This window comes from Haliotis rubra, unplaced genomic scaffold (genome assembly GCF_003918875.1).
Source record: "Haliotis rubra isolate DU_JTF1 unplaced genomic scaffold, ASM391887v1 Scf892, whole genome shotgun sequence".
Taxonomy (NCBI): Eukaryota; Metazoa; Mollusca; class Gastropoda; order Lepetellida; family Haliotidae; genus Haliotis; species Haliotis rubra.
The window spans coordinates 306,170-326,011 of record NW_025767626.1 but is presented as its reverse complement, the minus strand read 5'-3'; the positions used below and the strand labels follow the sequence as shown (position 1 = coordinate 326,011).

General features: G+C 42.5%; 1 protein-coding gene and 2 long non-coding RNA genes across 7 annotated transcripts in view; 1 reads left to right on the top strand and 2 right to left on the bottom strand.

Annotated features, from left to right (window-relative positions):
- Positions 1–19,474, top strand: part of LOC124263662 (stromal interaction molecule 1-like) — an 87,713-nt gene extending 68,239 nt beyond the window's left edge. The window contains exons 8-16 of one of the 4 annotated variants that reach the window (XM_046698315.1): positions 546–797; positions 1,016–1,116; positions 3,049–3,185; positions 5,148–5,234; positions 6,216–6,266; positions 7,419–7,496; positions 12,482–12,662; positions 14,273–14,368; positions 18,938–19,474. In XM_046698315.1, coding sequence (XP_046554271.1) covers positions 546–797; positions 1,016–1,116; positions 3,049–3,185; positions 5,148–5,234; positions 6,216–6,266; positions 7,419–7,496; positions 12,482–12,662; positions 14,273–14,368; positions 18,938–19,355 — 1,401 coding nt within the window. In that variant the 3' untranslated portion in view covers positions 19,356–19,474. Of the gene's footprint in view, positions 1–545; positions 798–1,015; positions 1,117–3,048; positions 3,186–5,147; positions 5,235–6,215; positions 6,267–7,418; positions 7,497–10,255; positions 10,280–12,481; positions 12,663–14,272; positions 14,369–18,937 lie in introns of all 4 variants that reach the window. The other 3 variants (XM_046698316.1, XM_046698317.1, XM_046698318.1) reach the window with 3 other exon arrangements.
- On the bottom strand, positions 16,185–16,590 carry LOC124263664. The gene is made up of 2 exons (XR_006894899.1): positions 16,501–16,590; positions 16,185–16,317 (listed from the first exon to the last, which is right to left on the bottom strand). It is a non-coding gene; the product is annotated as an uncharacterized LOC124263664 (long non-coding RNA).
- On the bottom strand, positions 16,593–17,595 carry LOC124263666. Of its 2 annotated transcripts, XR_006894902.1 has the most exons (4): positions 17,527–17,595; positions 17,169–17,209; positions 16,993–17,002; positions 16,593–16,652 (listed from the first exon to the last, which is right to left on the bottom strand). It is a non-coding gene; the product is annotated as an uncharacterized LOC124263666 (long non-coding RNA). The 2 variants fall into 2 exon arrangements; XR_006894903.1 differs by lacking the exon at positions 16,993–17,002 and having other exon boundaries at positions 16,638–16,703.
- Positions 19,475–19,842: the final 368 nt, after the last annotated feature.

Genomic DNA, 19,842 nt, shown 5'->3' with positions numbered 1-19,842 from the left:
AAGCCAAGGGGTTACCTGAAGAAACCCATCTCAAGTTTGGAGTTTGCATATCGGGAGTTGGTGCTTTCTCCTGGCCTCCTTGGGTTATGCGTCTTCACGGTTGTAAGTATTGACAGGGTAATCTGCAGCCCTCCTACCAACCGTGGGATTATGCATACCGTGAGATAGGATACATTTAAAAATTTGAAAATTTACTATAAATTGTATATTTATATACTTATCCTATCTCACGCGATGGATACCCACCCGACCTGCCCCACATCACTGATTACTGGAAGCTCCAACCCGAGAATGACAGGCACAGGTTGTCATGTGATCATCTGAGCGAGCTGCACGCTTATGGAGATGATTGACAGGTGCTGTTGTCGGAGTGGGGTCAGAGGTCGGTTGGTCAGAGGCCAGTAAGATTTGATTCAACTTAGCCTACAGCACTTTTCCACAAATGGTTGTAGAAGAAGAGGAGAGGTGCATACCGTGAGATAGGATAAGTATATAAATATACAATTTATAGTAAAATTTTCAATTTCTGTAACCTCCTGTTTCAGAAAGAGGCTGAGAGGTTGAAGGAGGCCCGGCAAGGAAACAACATGGAGGAGAGCCTAAAGCTAGCGGAGGCAGAGCTTGCACAAGTTCGGGCAGCTCTTCGTCGCACAGAGAAGGAACTGGAGCTGCAAGAGCACTGGTCCGTTCCATCTGAGCTGCAGGCCTGGTTGCAGCTCACGCATGAGTTGGAGCAGGTACACTACACAGCGAAACGATCTGCAGCTGAGAAGCAGCTCTCTGTGGCCAAGGAAGGGGTATGTAGTTAGCTGTCCAGTAATAAAATTGTTTATACACCTGGTGCCTGTATATGAAGGTGTTTCATGGTCATAACTCACAGGAGGTAGTATTATGCTCAAAGCAGGCAACACGGAGGAATACCTCCACAGTGGCTTCATGCTGTTAATATAGTGTGTTATCTTATCTGGGACCAGTAAATGAATAGAAAATTATGCTAAATAATTTCTATTTACAGTGTGATAAAATCCGAAAGAGGAATAAGGCGTTTCTGGGGTCACTACGGATGGCCCATGGAAACTCTCTGGATGACATTGACCAAAGAATCCTTACTGCCAGGTAATGACAAACGTAAACTCAGTAGGGTTTTGTACACTTCACTAAACAAGATCTGGAGGTAATACATTTAGTATGAATTGTATTTGGTTGTAGACATATGACATTACTGTCACGGGTTGGTTATAGACGTGTGACATTACTATCACGGGTTGGTTATAGACGTGTGAAATTATTGTCACTGGTTGGTTATATACGTGTAACATTACTGTCACAGGTTGGTTATAGACATATGACATTACTGTCACGGGTTGGTTATAGACGTGTGACATTACTGTCATGGGTTGGTTAAATACGTGTGACATTAGTGTCACGGGTTGGTTATAGATGTATGACATTACTGTCACGGGTTGGTTGTTGACATGTGACATTACTGTCACTGGTTGGTTGTAGACGTGACATTACTGTCACTGGTTGGTTATGGACGTGTGACATTAGTGTCACTGGTTGGTCATAGACGTGTGACATTACTGTCACTGGTTGGTAGTAGACATATGACATTACTGTCACTGGTTGGTCGTAGACATGTGACATTACTGTCACGGGTTGGTTGTTGACATGTGACATTACTGTCACTGGTTGGTTGTAGACGTGACATTACTGTCACTGGTTGGTTATGGACGTGTGACATTAGTGTCACTGGTTGGTCATAGACGTGTGACATTACTGTCACTGGTTGGTAGTAGACATATGACATTACTGTCACTGGTTGGTCGTAGACATGTGACATTACTGTCACGGGTTGGTTGTTGACATGTGACATTACTGTCACTGGTTGGTTGTTGACATGTGACATTGCTGTCATGGGTTGGTTGTAGACATGTGACATTACTGTCATGGGTTGGTTATAGACGTGACATTGTTGTCACGGGTTGGTTATAGATTTATGACATTACTGTCACGGGTTGGTTGTAGACATGTGACATTACTGTCACGGGTTGGTTGTAGACATGTGACATTACTGTCATGGTTTGGGTGTAGACATGTGACATTACTGTCATGGGTTGGTTGTAGACATGTGACATTACTGTCACGGGTTGGTTGTTGACATGTGACATTACTGTCACTGGTTGGTTGTTGACATGTGACATTACTGTCACGGGTTGGTTGTTGACATGTGACATTACTGTCACTGGTTGGTTGTAGACATGTGACATTACTGTCACTGGTTGGTCGTAGACATATGATATTACTGTCACTGGCTGGTTGTAGACATGTGACATTACTGTCACGGGTTGGTTATAGATGTGTGACATTACTGTCACAGGTTGGTTGTAGACATGTGACATTACTCTCACGGGTTGGTCATAGACGTGTGACATTACTGTCATAGGTTGGTTATAGACGTGTGACATTACTCTCACGGGTTGGTCATAGACGTGTGACATTACTGTCATAGGTTGGTTATAGACATGTGACATTACTGTCACGGGTTGGTTGTTGACATGTGACATTACTGTCACTGGTTGGTTGTTGACATGTGACATTACTTTCATGGGTTGGTTGTAGACATGTGACATTCTGTCACGGGTTGGTTGTAGACATGTGACATTACTGTCACTGGTTGGTCGTAGACATATGGTATTACTGTCACTAGTTGGTTGTAGACATGTGACATTACTCTCTCGGGTTGGTCATAGACGTGTGACATTACTGTCATAGGTTGGTTATAGATGTGTGACATTACTGTCACAGGTTGGTTGTAGACATGTGACATTACTCTCACGGGTTGGTCATAGACGTGTGACATTACTGTCATAGGTTGGTTATAGACGTGTGACATTACTGTCACGGGTTGGTTGTAGATGTGTGAAATTACTGTCACTTGTTGGTTGTAGACGTGACATTAGTGTCACGGGTTGGTTGTAGACGTGTGACATTACTGTCACGGGTTGGTTGTAGATACATGATATAACTGACATTGGTTGGTTGTAGACAAGCCTTTGAGGAGGTGAAGCAGGACCTACAAGAGCGTCTGCACCGCTGGCAGACCATTGAGGAGCTGTGTGGTTTCATCATCATGAGTAACCCTGGCCTGCCCACACTTCGACAGATACTGCAGAAAGACCCAGGTAGAGTCTTCACATAGCTATATCCTCATCTCTGTACCCACATTCTGCTGCAGCACCTCACAGGGCTGGCCTCTGTGACTCTGGCATAGATCAGGACCAGGGCCTTCTTTCACAAAGCACTAAGGTGGTCGCAAGTCACTAAGGTAACCTTAGTGCAATGTTACAGAGTGGGAGTTAAGGTTAACCTTAGTAAAGGTTGCTTCATGAAAGGAGCCCCAGTACAACTAAAGTACTGTCGGAAATAGAAAAGAACTGATTTTTCGCATTTATGTCTACAATTTATGTAGTTAATATATGAAAGTGTGAAATATCTGTTAAACTAAGTTCAGCCTAACTACAGTCTCAGTGGTAGAGAGATAAGAAACGTAGACAAGGACTTTACTGAGGAGAGATTAGTGCAGAAATAAGTCCAAAGCAAATTATTTGGAACAGACCATGACTTTATGCAAATTAGTGTGCAATGATACTGTATTGCAATGGACACTTTTTAAATGCCCATTTTAATAATAAACTTAAGTTTATTTTTAACGATAGCTGACATAAACAATAATAACTTTAATACGGAAACTATTAAGGATGTAGCTACCATGGAGTCTCACTATCACTATAAAAAGACACCCGTGAAGATCCGGGATAGAATAGGTCTTCAGCAACCCATGCTTGCCACAAAAGGCGACTATGCTTGTCATAAGAGGCGACTAACGAGATCGGGTGGTCAGGCTTGCTGACTTGGTTGACACATGTCATTGGTTTCCAATTGTGCAGATCTATGCTCATGCTGTTGATCACTGGATTGTCTGGTCCAGACTCGATTATTTACAGACCACCGCCATATAGCTGGAATATTGCTGAGTGCGGCGTAAAACTAAACTCACTCACTCACTCACTATAAAAAGAAACAGGTAGGAGGGGTGGTCTCAAACGGTGTGTCAGGACGGGTGTCACAGACGGTGGTTGGGGCTGGGCTGGGTGATAGAGATATCAGCTGAGATAAGATAATCCTTTAGGGGAATTAAACTGGGGAAGTAAACGGCATGTCATAATAATTTACAAATACTATCAAGTCCTGTCGATCATCGGGTGGTCACGCCACTTATATATTTTGAGACATTTAATACGAAGGCTGATTTAAGCTTTTCTATGGGTATCATACTCTTTTACATATCTCCACATAAACTTTGTGAAAGAAAGACACGTAAGATGTCAATCAATAGATGAGACATATTCAACACACTTGAGAAAGCATAAAATATCTTTGAGATGACCCCTTGTGCCTGTAGATAGCGCATGCATTTCATGCCAGTTGAGTCGACGGTCCGTCGTCATACTTGGCTGAGCAGACCTAATTGCCATCTATAGTCTGATCTATTGTTTTCAGCAGCTATTTTTTCTAAGGTTTGCCCAATTTTACAAGTAAACATGCTTTTCTGGATATCCTATTACGCATTCCACTGAATGCCCAGTTAGGCCAGGATATTTCGACATATGCTATTTGCAATTCTGTAAAGTTTAGGGACACAGAATAATAGACTAAAAACAGTTTTTTTCTATTTCCGACTTTAGAGAGACACACACAGTGGTCCACTTAGGCATCACTGTACATTGTCCAGAGTTGTGGCCCTTGAACACACCACAAACCTATGATTGAAGGTTCGGATCCCAGTTTGCCTGATTATGCTCATAGGTTTGTCAGTACTTGGTGGTGTCACCAAAGTGGTAATTGTCAGAGAGTTGCATCATCTGTCCTCCAGTATTTGAGCTGACATCCCATGATGTACATGGAGCGTAGACCAAGCCAGAGCCCAACTTGTGCGTGTAGATTACAAAACAAGTGCAGTAATCTTCAACACAGTGTTAAATCCTGTTTTTCCTCACACTCTGGTACCGACAACTACAGCTGCAGATAACTTGACAACAACATACTGGTTAAGTACAATCAATGATTCATGTTTGGTGTGGCAGGCCAAGGAGGTCGTGTGGGGTCGTCCATCCTGGGCCCGGTCGGCGTGGAGGAAGCTGATGAAGACCTGCCTCCAGCCTACCCTACTGGTGAGTACAGGCTGTAGGCAGTGTTCACTGTAGTAAAGGTACAGGCTGTAGGCAGAGAGTTCACTGTAGTAAAGGTACATGCTGTAGGCAGAGAGTTCACTGTAGTAAAGGTACATGCTGTAGGCAGAGAGTTCACTGTAGTAAAGGTACATGCTGTAGGCAGAGTGTTCACTGTAGTAAAGGTACCGGCTGTAGGCAGAGAGTTCACTGTAGTAAAGGTACATGCTGTAGGCAGAGAGTTCACTGTAGTAAAGGTACATGCTGTAGGCAGAGAGTTCACTGTAGTAAAGGTACAGGCAGTAGGCAGAGTACAGGCTGAATGATATACAGTAAACAGTGGTTGAGTGATATACAGTACACAAAGCGTTAGTAGACACACGGGGTAGATATGCCGTAAAGAGAGGGTGGGTGATATGCAGTAAACAGAGGGTGGCTTATATGCAGTAAACAGAGTTTGGGTGATATTCAGTAAACAGAGGGTGGACGATGTTCAGTAAACAGAGGGTTGGTGATATGCAGTAAACATAGATGGATGAGTATGCCTTGTTATGCCATCTATCTGCCGATAGCGCCAGCTATGTGTACATGTAGTGACGCAGCCCCTACAGCAGGTGTACCACCACATCCTTGTCATGTACACCTCAAACCAACACTTCTGCCAAGGTTATGTTTCATCATCATCATCATCATCATATTATTATTATTATTATATATCATATTTATGACTTGATGTCCCAGAACAGCTGTTTTACTTCTGTTTAAGGAGTTTAAATCAAGATGCAATCACAAGGATTGATAGAGAAGTGTTTTAACTTGTGTAAGAATTATGACAGGCAACTCTGTACACCAAAGTAAACATTTTCCTGTTGTACTTCCTCATCTCACTGCAGTCATTCCTCGTTGTAATGCAAGGGTCTCACTGTAACATGTGTTGCCATATCATGCCTGCTCTCACATACAAACCCCTCCTTGTGTTGACAGTTGTACATTCCACAGTATCTAATGGTACGAGCCGTCCACGTGCCTTGTCAGGTAGGCGATGCTCTTGTGTGTTGTCACAGCATGGTGGGTGACCTGACAGCTGCGGCAGCTGGCTCCGTCCACATAGGAACACTTGGACCTGTCTGGGGCTTTATAGCCATGCAATGATAGCTGTTGTTAGGAAAATAGCATCAGTTATGTGAATAGTAAATGGTACACTGAATGGTACCAGTGTGTATTTCACAAAATACATCTCTATAAATGATGCCATTATTATCCTCGTAAGATAACAACAAAGAGATGTATTATCTGTTTGTCATTAGATGCGACTCATTGCATTTCACAACCAGACAGGTTCACGTTTTCCTACTAAACACAGTAGAACTTAATCCTAGTCACTTATGAATATTGCACCTACACATTGTGTTTGGAATTGAGATGTGTATGTTTCCTAACAATTTTTAACAATAAGTGTCAGTTACAGTGTATTGTTTAATATGTGTGTCGTATTGATCCAGTGTTCTTGCAAAGGGTTAAAGGGAGGTAACTCTCGTGGATCTGTGGATTGTTTCACAATCTCTGTTGTGTGACACCACAATGTGGTCAGTTTCCGTATCTCCTTCTATTGGTTGAGAAGCCGTAGTAACCCCTCATCCATTCCTTGCACCCAGATTCTTAGAGTCTTCTGTCCATGCACCAGATGTAAATAAATCCATCTAACGGAGGTTACCAGCCCTCATTCTAATGGTTCTATGTGGTTTTATGAAATCCTTGGTTTTACTGAAATATTTTTTACATTTTATTCCACTGTGGGAAATACTGGTTTGTATAAGGGTAAGACTATATTTGGAATGATGTGACTGACAGCCATACCTACATGTTTTACAGTAAATGGTTTCATTGTTTATGATGTACATAAGCTACGCTGTTGATCGTTACAAATGCTACTTGCTAACGTCTCAGTTACTCAAAGTACAGTATGAATAACTTCATCAACTGCATATTAATGATTGTTACAAAGATAGTTGGTCATGAACAGTCATGACTAACACGGTCGTTTAGTTCTTGTTATTATGTGATGCAAGAAGACATTATGTTTGGATAAAGTAATGTCCCATGTTGTGAAGGCAACATGGTTGTGTCAGATATGGCCGTCCAATCCCAGCTGGTAAGCATCCTACGTCTGACTGGTTCCTATTTCAGTTCAAGTGGAGCACATGTCCTATAACCCGTCTTTCAGCTCCCTGAAGAGCAGCTCCATGAAAGCTCCCTATTCTAGGAGTAAGATCTGCTAGTTTGTGTTGCTATGGTTACAGTTTGATGTCTGTATGCTGACTTCCTCTGCTGTAGACGCATGTAGGCTTGTCCATGTTTCACTAGGTGTGTAGTCCGGTGTTACCATCAATACTGGAATGTGTTGAGGACCTGTTCCCACATACAGCAGGACCACTCCCCTGCCTTGGTCTGCCTCTGTCATGTTGTACTCTGTTCTAATGGATGGCACACACTATTCTTCTCTATCAACATTTCATGGTCTTTTCAGTAGATGAAGCATATAAGCATGGCGAAACCTAAAAATAACAACATTATCACCTTCCTGAGAACATTATCACCTCCTGAGAACATTATCACCTTTCTGAGAACATTATCACCTTCATGACAACATTATTTCCTTGCAAAAAATTAAATTCTCCTTACCAATGTCAGTCAATGGGGAAAAAAGTTATTCAAGAAAACTTTTGAAATATAAAGATGAAAGCCAACAATATACAGATACTGTGCCAACTTGGAATTGCAAAGTCTGGTATATATATGTCATTTGAGATAACAAGATAATTGCCATGATCAAGAGAGGTACAGCAGTATAGTGCAACATGTATAGTATTCAAATTCATTGTAAATATGTTCATTATGATATTCCACAGCTAGATACACTGTACATATAACAGTATAGAATATCATCAAGTCATATGTGAGATACACTATCACGATCAGAGAAAGCATGTGTTGCAGCTTTAATGGTCATTCAAATTTATTGGAAAATAAGGGATACGCGAGATCAATAACTGGATGTTAACATTTTTGTAGGAAAATAGAAATTTTACTAAGTTGAGTATGGGTGACAGGAACTTCCAGATGAACAGCCAGGGAGACGGGATTTTATTTGTCAAATATCAAGTATGGGTGGGTGTGCGTGCATGTGTGTGCACATGTTTTGCATCGTGTGTGTCTGTCTGTCTGTCTGTATAATCATACTGACCTGGTATATCAGATATCTGCCTGGTATTTTATAGTATTCACCTTATCTACTTGCTGGTATACCATTGTCAGTATATATATTGCATTTTGGCTTGTACAGCACAACCTCCATGTAATATTCACCTAGTTAGACAGTGGAAATCATCCTAGTTTGTCAGTCATGTCATGTGTTCTCCAAGGGAATTTTGTGTGAAAATGGTTTCCAGCGAGTGTTTCTTGAAATAGAAATGTTGACAGAAAGGGAATCATGTGATTACCGTATATCACCATAGATAAGCCGATCTCATAGATAAGACGACCCCCTAACTTAACCCTTCAGATCAGTTTCAAAATGACATGTTCCAAAGATAAGCCGACCTCTCTTCTCTTCCCCCCCAACCTTTGCTCATCTTTCCGTCATGATCAGTCAGCGGGAATAATGTCAACAAATCCATATTTAATTGCACAAGTTTATCCTCCAATATTTACAACTTTGGTCTGCATTATACACAGCAATCACTAGCATATTGCGTCTACTCACACCTCACAATGAAGTATAGTTAACAGAAAATGGATACATATACATGTTTTGTTTTGCTAAAAGTCATATTTATTGTTGCTGGACGATCACATGTCAACAAACTGTCTTCTCTAGTTTGTTCATGCGAAGCGATATAATGTTTTTTCTTAGCCCCTGAAAAAAAGTTTGACGAAAGTGTAACCCATAGATAAGCCAATCCCCTTCTACAGACTACTTTTGGTGGTCCTCAAAATTCGTCTTATCTATGGTAATATACAGTAAACATTATCTCTGATTGGAAGGGAGGTAACTCTCATAGATCTGGGGCTTGTTTCCCATATCTACATGGCTGACCAAAAGGAAATCTCATAGATAAACATTATTTCTGATTGGAAGGGAGGTAACTGTGGTTTGAGAAAGCCTCTCCTCATGATATTGTCTGTAGCTTTTGTCTGTACACACCCAGCACTGTATCAGCAACAACACCTCGTACTGTGGTAGTAGCACTTTAGATGTTCAGCTTGGTATCAGTTGGATGAAATTGCTGTGAAATGGGGGTGGTGGGGTAGCCTAATGGTTAAAGCATTTGCTCATCACGCTGAAGACCCGGGTTCGATTCCCCACATGGGTACAATGTGTGAAGCCCATTTCTGGTGTCCCCCTGCCGTGATATTACTGGAATATTGCTAAAAGCGACATAAATTCCAACTCACTGTTGTGAAATGATTAATGTTGTCACAAATGCTCTGATTGTAGATGTTGATGGACATCATGTAGCATTATTGTAAGGAGGGATGTGATGGCTGAACGTCACTGGGAATTGTAGATGTTGATGGACAGCATGTAGCATTATTGTAAGGAGGGATGTGATGGCTGAACGTCACTGGGAAGTGTAGATGTTGATGGACAGCATGTAGCATTATTGTAAGGAGGGATGTGATGGCTGAACGTCACTGGGAAGTGTAGATGTTGATGGACAGCATGTAGCATTATTGTAAGGAGGGATGTGATGGCTCAACGTCACTGGGAATTGTAGATGTTGATGGACAGCATGTAGCATTATTGTAAGGAGGGATGTGATGGCTCAACGTCACTGGGAATTTAACCATGTCAGTGATCAAGTCAAATCGGTTGCCCATGTATGAGAGTCTGTGTTTATTCATGTTTCTCATATTTATGTACATTTCTTGTGTCAATTCTTTAAGCTTATACATTTACATATGCAAGTTTTATGCTTCAACAAACAAATGTTTAATGAATCTTTTTTCCTGTTTATTTTCAGGCCTATATGATTTTCTTAATAAAGGTACTTGCAGTATTGACCTCTGTCCTCTCTGTTGCACTGTCTGTGGCTTCAGCCAGTAACAGCACCCATATCTCAGTCTGGTTTAACAAACAGGCTTTGCCATTGCTTCAGTTTATAATCAGGTATCAATTTCATAGTTCCTCATAAAAGTGTGGGAGGGGAGGGGGATTAACAGTCATATACAGGAAACTGGTGGCAGTGTGATCTTCTGGTTCTGTCTACAGGTTCTGTGTGTTTAAGTAACACTGGGCTGTATTCTTGCACAAACAGTATTCACTGAAGACCCACGACCAAGCTGGAGGTCCAGGTTACCAGTTGTATTGTGGGTTCATCTTTTCCTTCACATTAATCAACTTGGTTGTGAGGTGTTCTTCTTGGCTGTTGAGGCCACTTTCTTATGACATGGGAGTCTGGAACTGCGGCAACCTGGAATCACATATCTGTTGTCATTATATATGCTTTCTTCCTGGACATCAGTATAATTTTGCAAACTGATTCCATATTCTGCTGTTAAAAAGCTTTTTATTGACCATTCCGATTTCCATTTTTTATAAAACTCTAACTGCACTTTTTTTTGCTCCCTTGGTGAGTTTATCATTGTTGTTGATGTGGACTCCGCAGCAACCCTGTGTTTAGTCCTGTTGGCTCACTTTGGCAGTACATTGTTCTGGACCATGATTCAAGATGGTAGACAGGGCAGCCATGTTAGATTAAAAAACAATTCTCCTCAGAATCATAGCACTTATGGAGGCAAAACTTGACAGAGATACACGGGCCAGCAGTTTCTTATCCATTTGTGTTGCTGCCCACCTGCCATGTGTTAAAGCTGCCATGACTTTGTGAAAAATGTTGTTCACTTTTGAAACAGCTGTTCTGATATGGGAACAATGTTGTTAAGAATCTGTTGAGATATTGTGTCTTGTGTTGTTTCCTTGGTGTTGTGGTGTTTCCATACCAAGCTGGTGTGTGGTAGCCTCGAGCTTGTGTTGTCCAAGTCTTCAGGCTCACACACCAGGCTCACACACCGGGCTGACACACCAGGCTCACACACCAGTCTCACACACCATCATATAGCTGACATACAGTTGATGTACCACATCAAACACACACTCACATTTGCTGTGGACCCCGATGAAGTAAAGCTATTTTCTGATGGAAAATCTCACAAAAGCATCTGTTGATATCAAACTTGATTAGCTATTGATTATTTCAAAACACACAAACGTCAGATTAAATTCATTATCAAAATTGATTTTTGCAACTTCTCAGTGTCTGGTGTGAAAGGTCCGACTACCACGCCTCAGTGACAGACATGAGTAGTGTCAGTTGATTGTGGCAGTCATGGCAATGGATCCTGTGGATGATCAAATAGATTATTAATGTACGTGCATGTTGTCAAGTGAAAATGATTTTAGGATATGAAAGTTGAGCATGTTTTACTGTAGTGTCAGAAGGTAGAGTCCAAGAGGTGACAGGGTCTGTTGTTGAATGGCAATAGATTTATCTTATCTTGACTACTAGCCCATAAGTTTCCCATACTAACAAGCACCTCATCCCATACTGAGCCTGTTATAAACATAGATAGTTACTGAAATACTCTGTCTTGATGCTACATACAATACTGGCATGATGTTATAGTTGATTTACGTGTATGTTGTTCTATGGCCCTAGTACCAGTCTATTGTTTCATATACATGGTTGTGTATTGTGTTGCATTTTGTGCTCATGATCATACTTTAAATCTTCTGTAACTTTGTGTGATTGAGACTATGATGTTGTCGTAGGGTTCTGCTTGTTGAGAAGACATTGAGAGTTGATCCAACCTAGCACAGATTATATACAGCAAATAGAAACTAGATGTTCACCCTATTGTGGTCTTAGTGTATGTGTATCTGTTCATGTCCTATGTGTACAGATGTTCACATGTTTCAAGATGTTTTTGAGTTCTCAGGCTTTTACTGATTGAGACACATAGTGTTTTGTAGATGATGGCTGTTGAACATTTGTCAGTCGTCGGCATCTTAACATGTAAACATTTCCTCCGCCATTACACATACATAAGGGACGGATGGGTAGCCTAGTGGTTAAAGTGTTCGCTCATCACACCGAAGACCCGAGTTTGATTCCCCACATGGGTGTGAAGGCCATGTCTGTTGTCCCACAAGGGTGGCCATGATGATCACCCAGTCCCTTCTGTTCCAGCGTATAACCCTGCCTCCCAAACCAAAGCGAGTGTTACTCGGCTACGGACTACTGCAAGTTCGGGCAGCACTGGTTCCTTGAGTCGGGTTGGACTCAGTAACGGTAGCTCCAGACAGTCAGACAGTCCAAGTCCCTCAGACCATGGGTCTGTCGGCCCGGTCTCATTCCACCTCGGAGAGAAGTGAGTAGATACCTCTTTAGGATTCTCGTAATCCAATAGCTTTGCATGACTAGTTACAATAAAACAGGGATGTGCCACTTGCTGGGTGTGTCTGGATACTGTTGTATTAGATAAGTTGAGGTTAGTGTCTTGTGGAGCTATTCTTTATTTTTATATTTTCCTTTTGCTGAATTTTCAAATTGACAAATAAGTTTCCTTTTTTGATATGATGAAGAGGTACACTTTGTATGGATAGACAACTTCTCTATCGCATCTAGTGCAATAAAGAAGATGTCTATCCATAAAAAGTGTTCCTCTTCCAGTTTCTATTTGTTGTTATTCTCACTACATAGCAAGGAAGCAGTTTGACTTAATATTTATTCAATAGTTATTGATCATTCAAGGATGTGAAATGGTTGCCTCCTGAATACGGAAATGGTATATATATTTGGTATGTTCATCAAGTAAAGTCTGACTGATCCTCAATAACCCACAGTAACATGGGTGGAAAAGAAACTGTTCAGATGTGCATCGTACCCTCCAATGTTCAAGTAGTGGCTTCAGTGCTGACGATGTCTGTCACTGGATTGTGTGCTTTAGACTTGCGTATTTACAGACTTCAATCAATAGCAGACAAACAAATCATTTAGCAGCAAGGAACAGCCTGATGCTGAATCTCCTGATGTTACTGTCGGTCTGAAGGTATGCAGGATCAGAAGGTGGCAAAACCCAGCAGGTGGCATGTTACTCTCCTACAGTAGACCTACCTTCAAGCAAGGTTTGAGGATCAGCTTCATATCAAATTTACCTGGCTTTCTCCAATATTGACGAGATTCAATTTTGACATCTCTTCCCCGTCATAAAAAGTTGTATTTTGTACATTTACTTGTTTTTCAATATTTGAATATTTTTTTATCATTCTTTAAAATATATATTCAATTTTTACTTTTTTGTTTAATGCTTACAAATGATGGATGATTTTAATATATTTGAAATTCTTTTTTTCAACATGAACTGTTAAAGCTTACACAAATAAGTGAATTATGTTACATTTACAAACATTATATGTGGAAAGTTGTCAAGAAAATGGTTCAGTAAAGTGAGTTCCCATGAGTAGGACCTGGATCAGTCGTGACATGTTTCTGTGGTAACTCCTCTGATGTTGTTGCAGGAACTGATTACAAAGGTACGTCCTCTGAAATCAGGAATGGAATGACCTCATTTAATTTGGCATGCATGCTGACCCCGAGCCAGGCTTGAGACTTAAGTCCTCCTCCTCCCCGTACTGACAATAACACATTGCCCTGTGTGGCTGCTGACTGCTGCATCAGAGGGATCTGTGTCGATCTGTCCGTGTACTAACCAGGATGATGAACACTGTCCTCCTATGTTATCATGACCACATTAACTGTTATCATGCATCTGTATACATAATAGGGCCTCAGTATTACAATGTTTAATGTTTATTTTAGGTGTTAGGATGTTCCCTGGGAAATCATTGGTTCTTTCAGACATATATACAGATGCATGATTATGGAAACTAACCATTTTTATACGTTATGCAACATTATCGCCATGGAAACAAGTATGCATGTATTTAAAACATAAACCTTGTGTTTCATTGCTGCTAGGACATTTTTTCACAGTGACTACCCAAATGGAGAAACCATGTCCGCCGCTAGGTCGAGATGGCAACTGTCTTTACGACTTCTTGCTGCGAGAAAAAAGTAAATTAATTAATTCATTATTTCCTGGAATGACAATGAGTGTTTTTGTTTGTGTAGATTTGAGCCTACTCTTTGACCTCTGACCTTCCTGTCATTCTGCACGTTTTCACTACAGTAGTCTATTAAAAAGAATTGTTCACCAAATGCCAGTGAATAACAGACTCCCAGGTATGGGAGTGGTGTGGAAGATAGTATCTGGCATTAATGAATGGGTAGCATCAACACCTGTAGACCAGCAACCTGAAAAAGCACTGCAACACGCTGAAGAATTGCTGACTTATATTAACTCTGTAGGAATTTCCAAGGACTCATTAGACTTTGCATTAGGCTCTTCTCTGTAAGTACAGTCAAGGAATATAGAAAGGTGTAGGCACTTCTCTGTAAGTACAGTCAAGGAATATAGAAAGGTGTAGGCACTTCTCTGTAAGTACAGTCAAGGAATATAGAAAGGTGTAGGCACTTCTCTGTAAGTACAGTCAAGGAATATAGAAAGGTGTAGGCACTTCTCTGTAAAGTCAAGGAATATAGAAAGGTGTAGGCACTTCTCTGTAAGTACAGTCAAGGAATATAGAATGGTGTGGGCACTTCTCTGTAAGTACAGTCAAGGAATATAGAATGGTGTAGGCACTTCTCTGTAAGTACAGTCAAGGAATATAGAAAGGTGTAGGCACTTCTCTGTAAGTACAGTCAAGGTATATAGAAGGGAGTAGGCTTTTCTCTGTATGTACAGTCAAGTTGCATGAAAGGGAATATGGAAAGGGGTAGATCGTCTCTGTAAGTACTATCAGTGAATATGGAAGGGGTAGATCGTCTCTGTAAGTACTATCAGTGAATATGGAAGGGGTAGATCGTCTCTGTAAGTACTATCAGTGAATATGGAAGGGGTAGATCGTCTCTGTAAGTACTATCAGTGAATATGGAAGGGGTAGATCGTCTCTGTCAGTACTATCAGTGAATATGGAAGGGGTAGATCGTCTCTGTCAGTACTATCAGTGAATATGGAAGGGGTAGATCCATCTCTGTAAGTACATGGAATAGAGTATTTAATGAGCACGTCTCTTCTGGAGGTACCATCAGCGGATACAAGGGGAATATGAACTGTGTTAGACAGCCTCTTGGTAACAAACTGGGGAGTTGGAAGTTGGATGTTTTTCTGCATGTTTTCTGTGTCAACTTTATCTTTCCAGTGGAGTATGAGCAATCATTTAGAACCCTGTGTGTCGTTCAGCAACATAGATATTGTGTCCGCATGTAAACATTAGAAGTGTTTGTAATCTGGTGTTTTATTACTAAAGCTTCTATTATATTAATTCATGGTACATACAGAGGATACTAGCCTAGTTTATTGACAAATAGCATGTTTCTTGCATCTGGTACTGCAACAAACCTGATTACATGGAGTGAAAATTTCATTAGATGATTGAAACTTGTTACTGACAAGAAAAAGTGTCTATAATGTGTGTTCTTGCATTTTTATTATGTTTTCCCTGAAAAACAAAGTACCGTGACGTTAAAGACAAATACAGTTGTAGCTTGAAGTGTTCACTCGTCAATCTGAATGTCATTACTGTATTATACATCTATCAAAATTAATAAATGATTATGTTATGATGTCAGATTAATTGAATATCAAAGATGAACCTTTTTTATGAAAAATTAAATACAAGTACAAAACAAAATATGTTTTTGTTCATAAGTAACAACATTATTTTGCCTTGCTGCTGTTATGTAGGATTACAACTTCAGATTCATCAATTCTTCCATTCCTCCCTGTAACGGGTGCTGCATGGCGACACGAGGGACCAGTGTTGTTTTCTGAGCCAAGCACCTCTGTCCACATACGTCTCCCACCCCAGTACCTGAGTGCACCTCTGTCCACATACGTATCCCACCCCAGTACCTGGGTGCACCTCTGTCCACACATCTCCCACCCAAGTACCTGGGTGCACCTCTGTCCACATACATCTCCCACCCCAGTACCAGGGTGTAACAACATTATTTAAACAGGTCTATTTTGCCTTGCTGCTGTTATGTAGGATTACAACTACAGATTCATCAATTCTTCCATTCCTCCCTGTAACGGGTGCTGCGTGGCGACACGAGGGACCAGTGTTGTTTTCTGAGCCAAGCACCTCTGTCCACATACGTCTCCCACCCCAGTACCTGAGTGCACCTCTGTCCACATACGTATCCCACCCCAGTACCTGGGTGCACCTCTGTCCACACATCTCCCACCCAAGTACCTGGGTGCACCTCTGTCCACATACGTCTCCCACCCCAGTATCTGGGTGCACATCTGTCCACACACGTCTCCCACCCCAGTACCTGGGTGCACCTCTGTCCACATCGTCTCCCACCCCCCACCCCCACCCCAGTACCTGGGTGCACCTCTGTCCACATCGCCTCCCCACCCCAGTACCAGGGTGCACCTCTGTCCACACATCGTCTCCCACCCCAGTATCTGGGTGCACCTCTGTCCACATCGTCTCTCCCACCCCAGTACCTGGGTGCACCTCTGTCCACATCGTCTCCCACCCCAGTACCAGGGTGCACCTCTGTCCACACACGTCTCCCACCCCAGTACCAGGGTGCACCTCTGTCCACATCGTCTCCCACCCCAGTACCTGGGTGCACCTCTGTCCACATCGTCTCCCCACCCCAGTACCAGGGTGCACCTCTGTCCACACACGCGTCTCCCACCCCAGTACCAGGGTGCACCTCTGTCCACATACGTCTCCCACCCCAGTACCAGGGTGCACCTCTGTCCACACACGTCTCCCACCCCAGTACCAGGGTGCACCTCTGTCCACATACGTCTCCCACCCCAGTACCTGGGTGCACCTCTGTCCACACATCTCCCACCCCAGTACCAGGGTGCACCTCTGTCCACATCGTCTCCCACCCCAGTACCAGGGTGCACCTCTGTCCACATCGTCTCCCACCCAAGTACCAGGGTGCACCTCTGTCCATATCGTCTCCCATCCCAGTACCAGGGTGCACCTCTGTCCACACTGTCCCACCCCAGTACCAGGGTGCACCTCTGTCCATATCGTCTCCCCATCCCAGTACCAGGGTGCACCTCTGTCCACATCGTCTCCCACCCCAGTACCTGGGTGCACCTCTGTCCACACATCTCCCACCCCAGTACCAGGGTGCACCTCTGTCCACACACGTCTCCCACCCCAGTACCAGGGTGCACCTCTGTCCACATACGTCTCCCACCCCAGTACCAGGGTGCACCTCTGTCCACACACGTCTCCCACCCCAGTACCAGGGTGCACCTCTGTCCACATACGTCTCCCACCCCAGTACCAGGGTGCACCTCTGTCCACACACGTCTCCCACCCCAGTACCAGGGTGCACCTCTGTCCACATACGTCTCCCACCCCAGTACCAGGGTGCACCTCTGTCCACATACGTCTCCCACCCCAGTACTAGGGTGCACCTCTGTCCATATACGTCTCCCATCCAAGTACCCTGGTGCTAAATATCCTCCAGTTATCCTGGCCAGTCCTCCTCATAACTGTATCTCTCCCTCGACAACACTGTACAATCCCTCGTTTCATCACACTCCACCAAAGGTCAACACAGACACATTTTCACTGTGCAACTTTACAAAATCTCTGCCAGACAACCCGTGTATTTCTTCATGTAAACTATTTGGTTGGTTGTTGTTGATTCTGCTTGGTGACTAACCTCTCTCTGTTCTGGTGTCTGTCTTCTCTGCATGGTTTAGGGGGCAGGGCTTGAGGCGAGGGGACAACATTAGACTGCTGCATGTAAGTTGCTGTCATCATCTGCGTCTGTTGTGTGGCATGTAGATCCAGGCAGTCAGACTGTCAGCCGCTTGTCTCCAAGTCAAGTAACTAACTGCTGTAGAGCTCCCTGCCTTTGCTTGTGTGCTGTTGTTCGCACTATCCCCCATGAGTATGCTTCAGGCAGAGCTGTCCGCAATGTACAGAGGTCCAGCTGCCAGATGTCAGTTTCTCATAACTCATTGTAGCATGTCTGACAGGTGTAAGTACTGACGTCTGCCGAGCAACACAGGAGATATGGTAGGTGTTTGTACTGAGTGATGAGGTGGCAAAGGTCAACAGATCTTACATTTTCCAATGACCAATTGTTGACTGCTGCATTATTCAATGAATGAGAAAAAATAGATGTCAAATCAAATTCAAGAAGAACAATTCTGTGAACAGAGCATGCATGTAGGTTGCGTGCTTGGTAGTTCTGTGTTCTAACATAGTTAAGAGCAGCTTTCATTTCATGGAGTGGATCTGTTTAATATGTCTTCATCTTGCACTAACCTAACAGCAACCAGTCAACACTGTAGACACAACATAAATGTATTTCTGCTGTCAACAACACCCACGTGGTGTTCACCAGATATTTGTGGTCTCTCAAATACAGTAATATAGTTCTCATGTCAATGCCAACAAACAATTTCATCTTAAATTTCATCAAAAGTGTAAATACATTTCAATGTGCCCGATTGAATAGATTGATATTAAGCTCTAACTCTCAGCAGGAAACCCGAAGTGAAGGTTTGAGTTTGGTTGTGTGTTCCAGCTCCCAGCACCACCTCCATCCTCACCATCCGCAGCCTCATCTTCATCTTCTTCATCACGGAGGACTCAACGGACATCACCTAGCAAGTAGCCCCATATCAGAGTCTCCCACGGGATCAGTGTCGGAGCAGATCAACTCACTAACTCGATCGTTTGAAGAGCGAGCGTACACATCGAATATCCCTCACTCACATTCATATCACATTTCCCCCTACGAGTCAGAATCAAACATCAGCGGCATGACTCAGAGCTTGTCCACGTCGGCTTTAAAGAAGATGGCCATCAATTCTGATGAGTCCTCACGTGAGTCGTCTGAAGACAAGGATGTTGTTACCGGGGACTGTGATAAAAAGAAGAGGAAGAAGACATCTTTCTTCAAGATGTTGCGGAAAGGAGGAAATAAAACAAAAGCTTCTTAGCAGATACTCACTGCATTTATTGTCCGGGGTACTTTCTTTCGGACTATCTGACTTTCATTCCCAGTGTACCCTGTTTTGTTTGTTTGGTGTTTTTTCTTCCGATTTACATAAAGTGAAAGGTTTTGCAAACATCCAAGCTACCCTGCATTTCTTTACAGACATGTATTCTTTGCATTTACATACACAGACATGTATTTGTTTCTTTAATCTGGACTGGAAGCTGGTTATAGTGAGCTGGACCAAGGTCAACTTGGTTTCTGCCATCTTGGATCTTCAGATGAATTTATTTTATTTTGATGATACTTAAGTCTGCTTGTCAATAGGGGTTCTCCTATTCGCTTGTGTTAATCATCATAATTGCTTCTGCTTGTGTTAAAGATCATATAGTATGACCAGAAATTATTGAGAATTTTAGGAATATGTGTAATTGGATTTCTAGTATAAACAACCTTGACCAGCTATCAAGTGCTCGGTTTCATTCAAGAGA